Source organism: Montipora foliosa, chromosome 13 (genome assembly GCF_036669935.1).
Source record: "Montipora foliosa isolate CH-2021 chromosome 13, ASM3666993v2, whole genome shotgun sequence".
In the NCBI taxonomy this organism is placed as follows: domain Eukaryota; kingdom Metazoa; phylum Cnidaria; class Anthozoa; order Scleractinia; family Acroporidae; genus Montipora; species Montipora foliosa.
The window spans coordinates 21,530,891-21,543,390 of record NC_090881.1 but is presented as its reverse complement, the minus strand read 5'-3'; the positions used below and the strand labels follow the sequence as shown (position 1 = coordinate 21,543,390).

At 40.0% G+C, this 12,500-nt stretch overlaps 3 protein-coding genes across 4 annotated transcripts in view; 1 reads left to right on the top strand and 2 right to left on the bottom strand.

The window, feature by feature from the left end:
* Window positions 1-4,356, top strand: part of LOC137983977 (cholesterol oxidase-like) — a 14,521-nt gene extending 10,165 nt beyond the window's left edge. Inside the window, exons 4-7 of the mRNA XM_068831134.1 lie at window positions 41-544; window positions 1,172-1,487; window positions 2,206-2,376; window positions 3,250-4,356. Coding sequence (XP_068687235.1) covers window positions 41-544; window positions 1,172-1,487; window positions 2,206-2,376; window positions 3,250-3,257 — 999 coding nt within the window. The 3' untranslated portion in view covers window positions 3,258-4,356. The remainder of the gene's footprint in view (window positions 1-40; window positions 545-1,171; window positions 1,488-2,205; window positions 2,377-3,249) is intronic.
* A 3,542-nt stretch (window positions 4,357-7,898) lies between these two features.
* LOC137981831 (adenosine receptor A2b-like) lies at window positions 7,899-8,967 on the bottom strand. Its single transcript, XM_068828874.1, has one exon. It carries the CDS (start codon window positions 8,965-8,967, stop codon window positions 8,023-8,025), a length of 945 nt encoding a protein of 314 aa, XP_068684975.1. The 3' UTR covers window positions 7,899-8,022.
* A 2,641-nt stretch (window positions 8,968-11,608) lies between these two features.
* The window catches only part of LOC137982875 (patatin-like phospholipase domain-containing protein 4), a 12,379-nt gene continuing 11,487 nt past the window's right edge, over window positions 11,609-12,500 (bottom strand). The window contains exon 4 of one of the 2 annotated variants that reach the window (XM_068830038.1): window positions 11,609-12,222. In XM_068830038.1, the coding sequence (XP_068686139.1) occupies window positions 11,941-12,222 (282 nt within the window). In that variant the 3' untranslated portion in view covers window positions 11,609-11,940. The remainder of the gene's footprint in view (window positions 12,223-12,500) is intronic. The other variant, XM_068830039.1, reaches the window with a different exon arrangement.

Below are 12,500 nucleotides of genomic sequence, written 5' to 3'. Positions count from 1 at the left end.
GTATTACATCCATTACATGATTTTTAAATTTGCATGATAGGTAGAGGTACTAACAGTGCTAAGGCCTGCCGCCGACTCTACTGTGTGGGAAGTCACCTACAAACGAACCGACGACGACAGCACTGACGAGGAATATAAAGTACAAGCCACTTTTGTCATTCTTGGTGCCGGTGCTATAGGTTCTACAAAAGTACTTTTGCGCTCTAAGGCAAGTGGGCTCAATGTATCCAATCAGCTCGGAAAGCGGTTTTCCACCAATGGCGATGTGATAGCGTCGAGTTTCTGTGGCGATAATATCGTAAACGCAATCGGCATTCCTTATGAGACCGCCCCAGGGGTCGATCATCCACCGGGTCCAACAATTACCACCGTAGCAGATTTTCGTCGCTTCACCCCTGGAAATTTTGAGAGGCACCATGTTATCCAAGATTTTGGAATCCCTGTCGGCTTGGCGTCTCCTTTCATCATTGGGTTGGCTGTAAAGGCACTGTTTTCTGGCGATGAACAGTATCCTGATATCGAGGACGTCGACAAATTTTACAAGGTATGAAAATTTACCAGCACTTCGTTTTGATTGATTGGTTGTTGGCTTAAGGAATGTATGGATCGTGTAATTGGTTGATTGATTGATTGATTGATCGATTGATTGATTGACGGATTTAGTCCTTGTTTTCGAATGAGTTTAAAAAAGAAGTTAAATTGGTACTCAAAGCGATTGGCTTATAAATCTCGCGCCACTTTTTTCTACCAATGAAAAGCACATGCATACCAATGATTTCAAACAAAGATACTGATTGGTTTTTGGATCTGTTCGCGTCTTTACCCTGGTCGTTCCTGTATGAATTGGAACTCATGAGTTCCCTGGCTATATTGAAATGTTACATCTTTAATAACCTCTTTTTTATGGTTTATTGTTCTTGAATGAAATTGACTGATTGCTTGGTTGATTGGTTGGTTGATTGATGGATTGACTGATTGATTGATTGATTAGTTGAATGATTGGTTGATTGACTGTTTGATTGATTGACTGATTGATTGATTGATTGACTGACGGATCGATTAATTGATTGACTGCTTGAATGATTGGTTGATTGACTGTTTGATTGATTGAATGATTGATTGATTGATTGATTGATTGATCGATTGATTGATTATGTCTCGTTGTATACAGGCAGTTAAGTCCGAGGCGGGCGAGAAATCTCTGGCTTTCCTTGGTATGAGTCATGATGATGCAAAGGGCGTCATTTCCTTTGACAATGGCATTTTTGATATCACCTGGAATAAAGTGGGGTGCGAAAGCAATTTCTTCGAAGTAAACAAAAGGATGAAAACAATGACTGATGCTCTGGGAGGCACGTTTATACCCAATCCAAAGTGGGCCAAAGGTCAGAAGCGAAGTGTTATCACAGGACATCCTCTTGGCGGATGCTCCATGGGAGAGTCGGGAAAAACAGCTGTGGTGAATCACGCCGGGCAAGTTTTTGATGGTATGTGAAGCGTTCAGAGGACTTGTCAACAGTTACCGTCGCTGTCTATTTCTAGTCTTGGGTGGATTTAAATTTCAAAGGAACTCAATTAACTGTAAGAACGGGAAAAGTCCGGCTTTCTTCCAGAAAATTCGTTGTATTATTTTGGTGACTTAAGAATGGAGAGAATTGCATTATTAATGTTTATAATTTATTGTATGATCAGGAGATAAACTAGATAGGGATAACCTCCTTTATCTCCTTTTCACTTTTCCCAAGAAATAATCAGTCATTTCATTTCATTTATTTAGCTGAAATGTCCTTGAGTATAACTTGAGTTGATGAGTGAAGAAGTCCTTGATTACCGTTACCTGAAGCATCGATGAGAATAAAATGCGATGCGTTCGTTCCAGGGTGCTTTTCCTTATATTTGTAGTATACTTGCAACGAATTAAGAAAACAGTCAACAGGGCCGGTTTCGAAGGAAACTGCGGAGGAAGGTCGGTAGGATTGTGAAGCGCGGAAATTTGGTAGAAACGAATGGCGAGGTTGTTTGAAAGACTGCGTCAAGGTAAGCAAGACACTTTGACAGATTCAGGTGGCATCAACGGAACTAGAACATGTCCTCTGCGATGCGAGAAAAGTTTGAAAACAATTTACCACTTCTCTAGCTGACTCCATTCCTCATTTAAATGAAGAATCCTTTGTAAACTGGTAACTGTTCTCTTCATTCTTTCAGGAAATACTAATAACCTCCATGAGGGTCTGTTGGTTGTTGACGGATCCATTGTCCCCAGACCTCTGGGTGTTAATCCCTCACTGACGATAGCGATGCTGGCGGAGCGCTGTATTCGGCTTCTTGCCGAAAGACAGGGTTGGACCATCGACTACGACACCTTCACTCCATTAGGTAAGGCAAAATAATTAAGTTTGAGTTTTGGTCCCTCAGATGTGAAAATAAGTCAGTTCGGAGTTTCAAAAATCGCTCGCTCGCGCCTGGATAAAAGCAAGTATGAATTAAAGATACAAGAAATTTTGATTGCAAACTCGTCAAATATTTCTCTCCCCACGCACACATGCGTTTTTGCCACTCCAAACTCAGTTTATTAATAATTGATAGTCTAAACTGGACAGAACCTTTTAGTTATGGTTTCTGGCCGCAACTTTGGTAGATTTTTAAGCTGACCTTGTTGGTGGATTTCGTCAATCTTTCATGCGAGTGCGAAGTTAGCTCATGGTAACGACCTGAAATATCTGAAGTGGTGGCCGTGTAGTGAGAAAAAGTCATTTCATGACAGGTACAGGAGCAAGGATTATTGACCTGGGGCGAGGGCATATGTGATATATTCCCTCGTGTCGAGCCCGAGGGCTACGCCCAGAATCCCAACTGGCTGGTGGAGGCTATTCAGTTGGCTATTTACTAGTGCGGCCGAGAAGTTGAACCAGAGACTACTAGGAACAAATTCAACGAATGGTCAGAACGGGTCTTGAACCCGGGAACTCCCTATCTCAAGGCAAGCGTCCTAAGCCGTCCTAAGCCGTCCTAAGCACGGGGTCACACTGCCTCCTCCTCCTTTTGCACGCCAAGCTATCCAATCAGAATCAAGAGAAGCTATATTTAGCGTCTGATTGAATTATCAAAAGCTGTCAATGATTGGGTGGTCAAAAGAAGAACTGAACAATTTTATCAGTACTAACTTTGACGCATGACATATTGAAACACATTAGTATTTGAATATTTGAATCGTTTAAATTGGTTTGACTAATTCCGCGTTTTTTGCAGATTACTGAGGCAACTCCAGGATCGACGGTCAGGAAAGGATTGTTGGATTCATACCTGCAATGTTTCAGTCTTTAGAGGATAGCTTTACCGATCAGTGGACGATCATTGTAACGAAAATAAGTAGTTAAAAACAAAAACAAAAACGCCAAAACAACACTCCTTTTAGCTGCTATGATTGAAATGGAGACCCTTTTCTGGGGAGACTACTTTTCAAGCCTACATATTATTTTTTATACCATTTTCCAAGTACATAATGAGATTTAGTCACCGACACTAAGGTGAATAGCTGTTTTAGTATATACTAAAACAGTACGATAATATAGCTCAAAAGATGATTTTAACTCCTATATTCCTGCAACGATCGATTACAATATTTTCGGGCGCGTATCCCGCGCGAGTTTCTCGGAGGTGACAAGCAAAGGATAATCGGAATTTGAGTAGCCAATCAGAGTGCACCTTCAACGCTATCCACTGTTTTAGTCTTATAATACTAATAGGAACTTTCTGATCTGATACCTTTCTCCTTATTTCCTTTTTTTTTTAATTAGAGTCAGAGTTTCAGTTTGTTTTTGTTTTTGTTTTTGTTTTGTTTTTTTTCATAAGTCTGGATTCAGACCTGCAATGTTTAAGTCTTTAGAGGAGAGCTTTACCGATCAGTGGCCGGACTAGAACGTGATCGAACGTGGACTAGAACGTGATAGCTGTACTATCATTTTCTTCGGTTGTGTGTGTAATTTGGAGTGCTTGGTAAAGTTTTGAGCCCTTTTGCTTGTAATCAATGAGTAGATTTAGTTTGTAGCTTTTTTTCTTTTTCGGGACAATTTCCAATACGTGAACAAGGCTTAAGACCACACCTGTACAAGACGATGTGGACTTGTTGCTGTTATATCGAAAGCAGAGAGAAGTTAGGCAAACGTATATCAAGTAACTACATTAGTGTAAATCGCCAAGGTGTTGTCCACCAAGGTTAAAAAAAAGAGTGTTTGAGCGCGGCATTCATGTGTTTGTAACGTAATAGCCTAGAGCTTGTTTTTCAGTTTGGAATACCAACTTTTAATAATCGGAGTTTGTCTTAAACAAGGTCAATAAGGCTTTGTTCTCCGGGAATTTAGAGCCATTCTTTGTTCGTACAGGTCCCCATCTGGTATAGGGTCTCAATATAATTTGGCTTGGACAAGGGGGCACTTCAAAAGATTCCAAAGGCCTTTCTAATTTTCCCAAATTTAGACATTTTAGCAGAGTCCTTTCAGAGCTTTTCCCTTCCAACTTCGGCTCTGCTATAAAAAAACGTCATCGTGAGAGAAAATGCATGTTTCCTCGATTGATTTTGTTCGGGTCGTTTACCATAGATTTATTTATTTTTTATTTATTTATTTATTTATTTATTTTAAATTTATTTCCAACACTTACACTACTTACGCTACTAATATTACTCTGACTATACATGCACAACACGATACTAAAACAAACGACTTGACGAAATACAGCAACTATTTACAATGCGATACTAACGCTACTAAGGACAATACTAATACTACAATACAGTTACTTACAAATTACTATAATTAACGATTAATAACGTTTCCCATGGATGGTTTGCAACCAATCTCGAGAGACATAGATAACAATGCTGCAATGTACAATTGCTCTTGGACGAACAACAGGAGCTAAAGAGATCTTTTTTCTTCGTTCACCAACATGGCGGCGATGACATAACGTGATCATGAAAACCACTTTTACAAATACTATGATTCCAATCAACAAACCAGCGATCGAAATTGAGGCGGACAATATTACTTAAATTTTGAAAGTAACAAAGACCTTTTCCCTGAATTTATTGATAGATGATAAAAGGACAAAATCCAAGCGCTAATGCAGCTATTGTCTAAGGTTAATAAACACCAAAATATGCTCTTTCACAATCTCGACCCCAGGTTTTGCAGAGCTCTTCTCTTGACTGAGCGAGAGAAGAGCTCTGGGGAACCCTGAAACAAAGTGTCTTCCCATTGGTTTTCGTGAAGAACAATCAAAGGCGTCTCTAATTGCTGCATTTATGTTAGCACGAGGAGTGACCAGGCGCCGTAAGGTTCAAATAGCCAATTTTTTGGCTATAAGAACTCTACGGTGCATGTTCTCCTACATGGAGTTACCCAGAGCCTTGGGTCGATCCGAGGCTCTGGTGACGAGAATGGCTCTTTTACCGATGAACCTGTCAATCAACTAGGGATTTTAGCTCCACATATGTCCAATACTGCTACAAAATGAAATTCATGGTACTTTGCATACACATCACAATGTGTCAGGAAGTTTCTCCTCAAGCCAAAGAACTAGTTAAGGTCATTGCATGAACGTGTGTAACTTCGTGATTTATGGACACGAGTGATGTTTTGAAAGCAATTTTAGAGCTTTAACGTGCAAGTGTATTATATATTCACTGAACCAAAATTACTCCATAACTTCTATTGCAGTCTGTAACTTATTTATGCATTCGTCATTGACCAATCGGAAACGCGCTATTTTGTTGAGTATATCTTTAACAACTATTCACCGAAATGGAGATAGCTGGTGGTGGATATTAGGGAGCTTAAGCATGCGCGTTTTTAAGACGCGGACGCCAACCGGAAAAGAACATTTCGTGAGCCAGGAGAGTGGTGTCTTATACTAATCATCTCTAATGGAGAAAAGAAACTTGGCAATGAAATGTGGTTGTGGTTGGTTGTGTGAAGACAAGATAAAAGGGAAAACAGCTCACTTCCGGTTGTCGTTCACGTCTCAAAAACGCGTCCGAAAGTGGTAGTGACAAGATAAGCTAAAAGGGAAAACAGAAAATACGTTGCGTGCTTAAGCTCCCTGTTTACCGAGAATGACTTCAACGCTACCCTTTGCTGTTTTAATATATACTAAAATAAATTACAGTAAACGTCAAGGGTTTCATCCAATGTAGATGTATCGTTGCGTGAATCGTGCACGTTATCACGCGACAAGAACGGGTTAATTAAACTGTAAGTGAAAGCTACCCCGGGCAAGGAAGTCCCTTTCGTTATCGGACACGAGCGCATTTGCGCATGAGCAGAACAAAGACCCAATGAGGATCCCCAATGAGTAAAACATAATTGCTTTTTCAGTTCACAAATAAACTAAAACTAATGCACGGAGGCAACCTACAATTTTTTAAGAGCAAAAATAGCTTAAGCTTTATACAAAAGTTTTTTTAGCATTTAAAAGCACTCACAGTACCGTATAATTTGTCGATAAAGAGTGAAGTGCGCATTGCGATGCACAACCCAAATGATAAGCGTTAGACTAATATTTACAAACTTCGAACTACCGGCCATGATAGCATGGTACTGTATTGAAGCAAGTCCATCACTTCCAGTTCTCCCAACCTCACTTTTTACCATAAAAACGTCGGTAAAAAGCCGATGTGAAAGTAAACACTCCTCCAGTATACTCGCGCCATTCCTCAGTTTTTCATCTTTTCCGAACATCACGCGATTATTCATTTTGCTAACAGGATTCAACGCTCGTTTCCCCTATCACTATACTCGTTCCTACGCATGCGCTCATCCACTCGTAAAAAAAAGAACCAGTACGCGCGTGGCTACTGTTTGGCCCTCGCCACGTTAGATACGTTCTTCCCATAAAGGAAGTAAGGGACAATATATCGGCCTCAAAACCGACAGATCATTTTCCTAATGCACTTCATTCTCCTGTTAACTCAGAGAGTTTAATTACGGTCCCCTGCTAATTGATCGGTTTCCAATATTCATTTTCAAAGAGGGAGTTCATATTTAGAGAGTTAACTAGGAGCTATATATTTTTGGCGAGAGGTCAATCCCGCCACAAGAGCCTCGGATCCTATGTCTACGCCTGCTCGGAGGCTGCAAGCACGTCACGTCTTTCTTTCAGATATGCCCAAAAGAGATGAGCTCTGTGTGTCTAAGATGCTCGATATCTTTGAGACAACTTGAACCATTTGGGGTAAATTTTTTTTCATATTACGGCTAGTATCTCAAAGGGTTTGCTCGGCAGCCATGTTGCATGGCAGGAACAATGAAAATGTTTTGCATTAGAAAGAACATTTGTTCCCATAGGAAAAAGAATCTATTGTTTCTGCCATGCAACAAGGCTGCGGTGCAAAACCTCTATTGAATTTTTCTCGGGGTCTTACTTGCTGATGGAGGTGATGAAGCTGATGGAGCTCTTAATTTACAACCGAACAATTTGAAAACGGCGCAACATTCACCATTCAAAATGGCGGAGACACAATCCTCGCGAGCGTACTCCACATGATCTAAACAGGCTCAACGTTTTATCGAGGGCTGATAGCAGACACGGCGGTTGACACAGCGCTTTTATCTCAAAACCAACGTGAAAGACAAAACGTTGCTTATCTCAGTTCTAATACCCTGTCCTGTAAGAAAGATACTTCGAATAATCAATATAAAGCTCGAAAAGAAAACATCAATCCTACACCAGACAGAGCATTAATAATGATATTTTTTGGACGACATTAATCTGATAGCGCATAAACGCCATTGCATATATCATTTTTTTATAGTCCAAAATCGATCATGTGTTGTTGGGAAAATGACAGATTACTAGATATACGTATCAGTTCTGTGTTCATCATTTCCCATTCAAAGTGCAAATCTAAAGTACATGACATTTCCAAACAAAAACAGGAAAAAGCACTAAAATTAATTCGTATGTGTACATAACAAAAGGTTGAAGTTTTTCTCGTAACTCATCAATATAAATACTACAAGAAAGTCAATAAAGGGTTTGCAAATACGTGATGACGGCCTCAAGGGTTGGGTGATTTAGAAACAAGTCTCTTATTGCGTTTCTCAATTCGCGATATCGAAGTCCATACACCCACGGGTTAAATGAAGAATGCGAAAATGACACTAGAGCAACCCATAGCCAAACATCATTAAGTTCCAGTTCTTTGCAGGGATCTTCCTCAAATAAAAGCATAAAATATACCACAACTGTGGGAGTGAAAGTTAGAATAAATAAGCCAACTATTATTCCTATAGTTTGTACCGCCTTTCTGTTTCCCAGCAACACTGCAACCGAAGATTGAGTGCTGTGATCAGCAATGGATCGATTAGCTTTCTGAACAACTGAAAATATTTTTCCATAGCTAAGAGACATGACCAGTAGTGGAATGGCCACTGTAGCTACAGAACAAGAGATCCATAGCTTTTCAAGTTTGGTAAAGTCATCTAAAATAAGCCTTGGAATTCCAAAGATGACCGCTCCTATCCATATTAAAGTAATGATAACTTTGCAGCGTTTATCGGTCATAACTTGAGGGTAACGCAGAGGAAACACAACCGATATCAATCTGTCCAGACTCACAGCGCTCAGGCTATATGTTGTCGCTGTTACACTAACAATCCACAGAAATCCTTCCAGTTTGATCAGCCAGGGGAGATCAAATGCAAGCGCGTAGCTTATGTATAACGGACTCATTGTTAAACCGACGAAGAAGTCAGCGACCGCTAGCGAAATAACAAAAACGTAGTTGGCGCGACTTTGGAAGGTTGTCGTTCTGCTTAGAGCAACAAGAAGGGCGAGGTTTCCTGCAATCGCGAGGACACCACACACGAGACACAAAATAATAAAAATAACTGTTGCCATTGTATTAAGCCCAAAAATACAGTCGTCTGGCACGCAGTTTAGGCATAAGTCAGTTGTATTCGGTTCCATGATGACACTGGAAGAGTTTTCTGCAAAAAAGCGTTGGCGATTCCTTGATACTCGCGTTCATCAAATGAAGAAGAAAGTTCGAAAAGAACTCATCTTCATTTAAGAGAAACGAGAATAAACATTTGATATTTTCCCGCTTCTAACTAAAAGATTCACATTTTGTCTCCATTAGTCCGGAACTCGGAACTCGGAACTCAGAAAATATTTCCCCTTTTTTTAAGGAGGTTTACAAAATAAAGTAAAATTTAAATATCGGATGTTTATCATGAACGTCAGTGACTCCAGGGCAAAATTATCTCCAACAATGATCTTTTCCATGCCACTTTAATTAACATTTTAGTTGTTCATCACGACCTAACAGGCGTTAATTTCCTCTACTGAACACGAAGATACAATTTTCCATTTTAAATATTTTGGTTTAATTACGGTCCCCTGGTACTTGATCGGTTTCCAATATTCATTTTCAAAGAGGGGAGTTCATATTTAGATAACGGCAGAATATGTGTACATTTTAAATAAAATATTAATTACTCTAACTTGACGGTAGCGTAAGTGAATCGCCAATAATAATTATTCATTTGAAAATTATTGGTTTTTATTTAGGGACGGTGCCTACTATTGGTATTGCGCATACGTTCTGCGCATCTCGAGATACTCGGGTTTCCTATCGGTGATGCTTAAGGATATTTTTGCGCGGTTTAAATTTATCCGGAGAAAGTAGATCTTAGTAAGTACTCTTGGTACCCCCCCCCCCCCCCCCAAAAAAAAAAAAAAAGAATGCATTTTTGCAATTTTGAGAGATAATTAAGCTTCAATTTGAGAAAGAACGCCATACATTGCTTTGTATTTTAAAGCTGTTTACAAATATTATTTATGAATTATCATTGGAAAATTGGCGTGGTTACCCCCAATAACACCTGTTAAGATCTATATTCCCTGCATAGTCATAAACGGGGGCAAAAAAAAAATCTTTGAATTAGTCGGCACCGTCCTTAATATCACCTGTGCACAGGTTATATCTATAGAAAAAGCGTAACTTTTAAAAGCATCCAAGCATCCTCAGATTGGCGGTTTCCGTCTACTTTCCATGAAAATTCACAAAATTACCAAACTGTTTCAAATTACAAGGAAGGATTACGTTTTTTTGCAAACGTTGACCGTGTAGCTCTTATATCCGAACACTTCACATTACACTCTAATCAGTGAAGTCTGTTTCAAATTAGTTGAAATCCACTAGCATAATATCACCTGAAACGAATATTCGAACATTCTCTGTTTACTCTGAAAACGCTAGTACCAATTTCATGATGGAAGGATTATTCGCTAGCGTAGTACGGCGTGAAACGGGATGGAATAATCGCTCTGAAGAGTATCATGGTGCAAAGTTATAGTTTGAGGTGACGTTTTTGTCGACATCTGTGTCGTAGATCTTAAACTGCCTATTGAATAAAGGGGACGATTTTAATTGGTGCCAGACGCTGGTATGCTAGAGCGTTTATACGAAAACCGTGTAATATATCGTCATATATCGTAGGAGTTACTGTCGTTCTTTGTGGGCAAGACAGTCGATTCGTCGCTTTGCATAACAAGCTATAGAGAGAATAAGCATCACGTTTAATTAAGGCAAGCGGCAATCTTGCCTTTTGCCAAAAATGGAAGAAACTCGTTTGATATGAACTCATTTCTTGCGTGTTAGCAGCAGGTATCAAATTGCTTTTCAAAAAAGAGAGGCGAGTTAGAATAACATAATTTTCATGCTTTTATGACAAGCACCAGCTCATCGTTTCACTGTAGCTAAACGGCAGCCTTAAAAGTTAATCATAATGAAAATACAGTGTACCAACTTACAAGACCCAAACCGGGATCCCACTAAGAACTATGACCAGTTCGCTTTGACCATATCATCCGGCATTGAAGACTTCCGTGGTAACTCAGTATTCGGGAGTTTAAGCAACGAAGAAGGCTACCGCAACAACAACGCCACAAAGCCAGAATATTATTGGTTAAAAAGGTAAAAATACTCGTGCTGCACGTGCAGCACGAATCTCTGTGAATTTCTTTGCCGTACTCCACAAAACAACATGAAATCACCGCATTTTAGGTTTTTACGACAACATGAGCATACAGTGTCAAGAATAAACCGTTCATATACCCAACCAGTTACAGGGTAAACTGAATAGAGTGTAATGTAAAGTGCTCGATTTCTATCCCATATGAACCATGTGAGCGTTAGCCCTACTGATGGAAATGGGCCCACACAAGGACAGAGAAAAACTCTGACCAGGGTGGGAATTGAACCAACGATCTTCGGGTTAGATCTCCGCCGCTCTACCGACTGAGCTACAAGGTCAGACGGGAGCAGGCCGTGGGAACTGAAGATGTTAAAGTCACGGCAAAGAACATGTACAAGTACAAGGAAAGGTTACGTTTATACAAACGTTGGCAGGGTAGTTCGACCGTATTGTACAAGGCGAACAAGGTGGAATAATCGCGAAATACTGAGGATGGCGCTAAGTTTTATTTTTAAGTGGAGTTTTTGTTGACGTTGAATTAGTTCTTGATTCAACTCCCTCTTATCTCGATGGACCTCTTACAAATATTTCCCAATCATCCCTCGCATCAAATGCTGAACGACTACTGTGTTATCGATACAAAATGTTTACTCTTAGCCAGACAAGTGAACTTACATTGAAGTAACGGGAAGCTGTTTTAGTCAATTGGCTTTTTTAATTACATCTCAGTTCATGAAAACGATTGATAAAACTTTTCTCTGAACTGTATTCGAGCCAGCATCTACAGCTCTTCAAGCTCTAAATTCAAAACGTTTGTACCCAGTGTTAGAAAAGTTATATGTGCGAAGAGCGTGTTGTCAAACATCCATATTGCGAGAGAATCACGTCCCAGATTTCTTAAATTAAGTGCTGACCAAAAACGGCGGGCTGTTGGATCAAGAGTGGTTGCGAGACAACTAGTCTAATTCAGTTGGTTATCCTTGATGAACTTCATGGCATCGCTGAAGCCATTCTCGTACAATTTATTACGAAGTCGTTTCCCAGGTGGGTGCATAATGTTCACTGATCTTCGCAGATTTTCTCTGCTGACATGAACGTTCCAGTTTCCCCAGCGCATAAGACGCGAGGCTCGGGATTTGTCCCGCGGGCAAATTTCATGATCACCACTAAACGGGCACACTCGAATGGTAGATCCAGATGGGGGTGCTGGCATATTGTCTGAAAATCCACCATCGTACCATGACTGAGGGGGAAAAGAGAAAACAATCATCCAAAGCTTTATACCTGCCTTTTTAAAACAATTAGTCAAGCGTTCTATTGTCTCCAGTTTACAAGATAGGAGTGATTTTTTAGTGGGCTTCCTATTAAGTAAACGGTTCTGCGGTACAAATAGATCTGTTCAGCGATACAATGAAATCTGCCAAACTGTTATGTTCCGAGATGGTCGGTTAAATGAGATGAACGTCACGTAAAAACCACCTAATGAACAAAATGACTCTAAAGCTAAATCTTCCCAAGAGG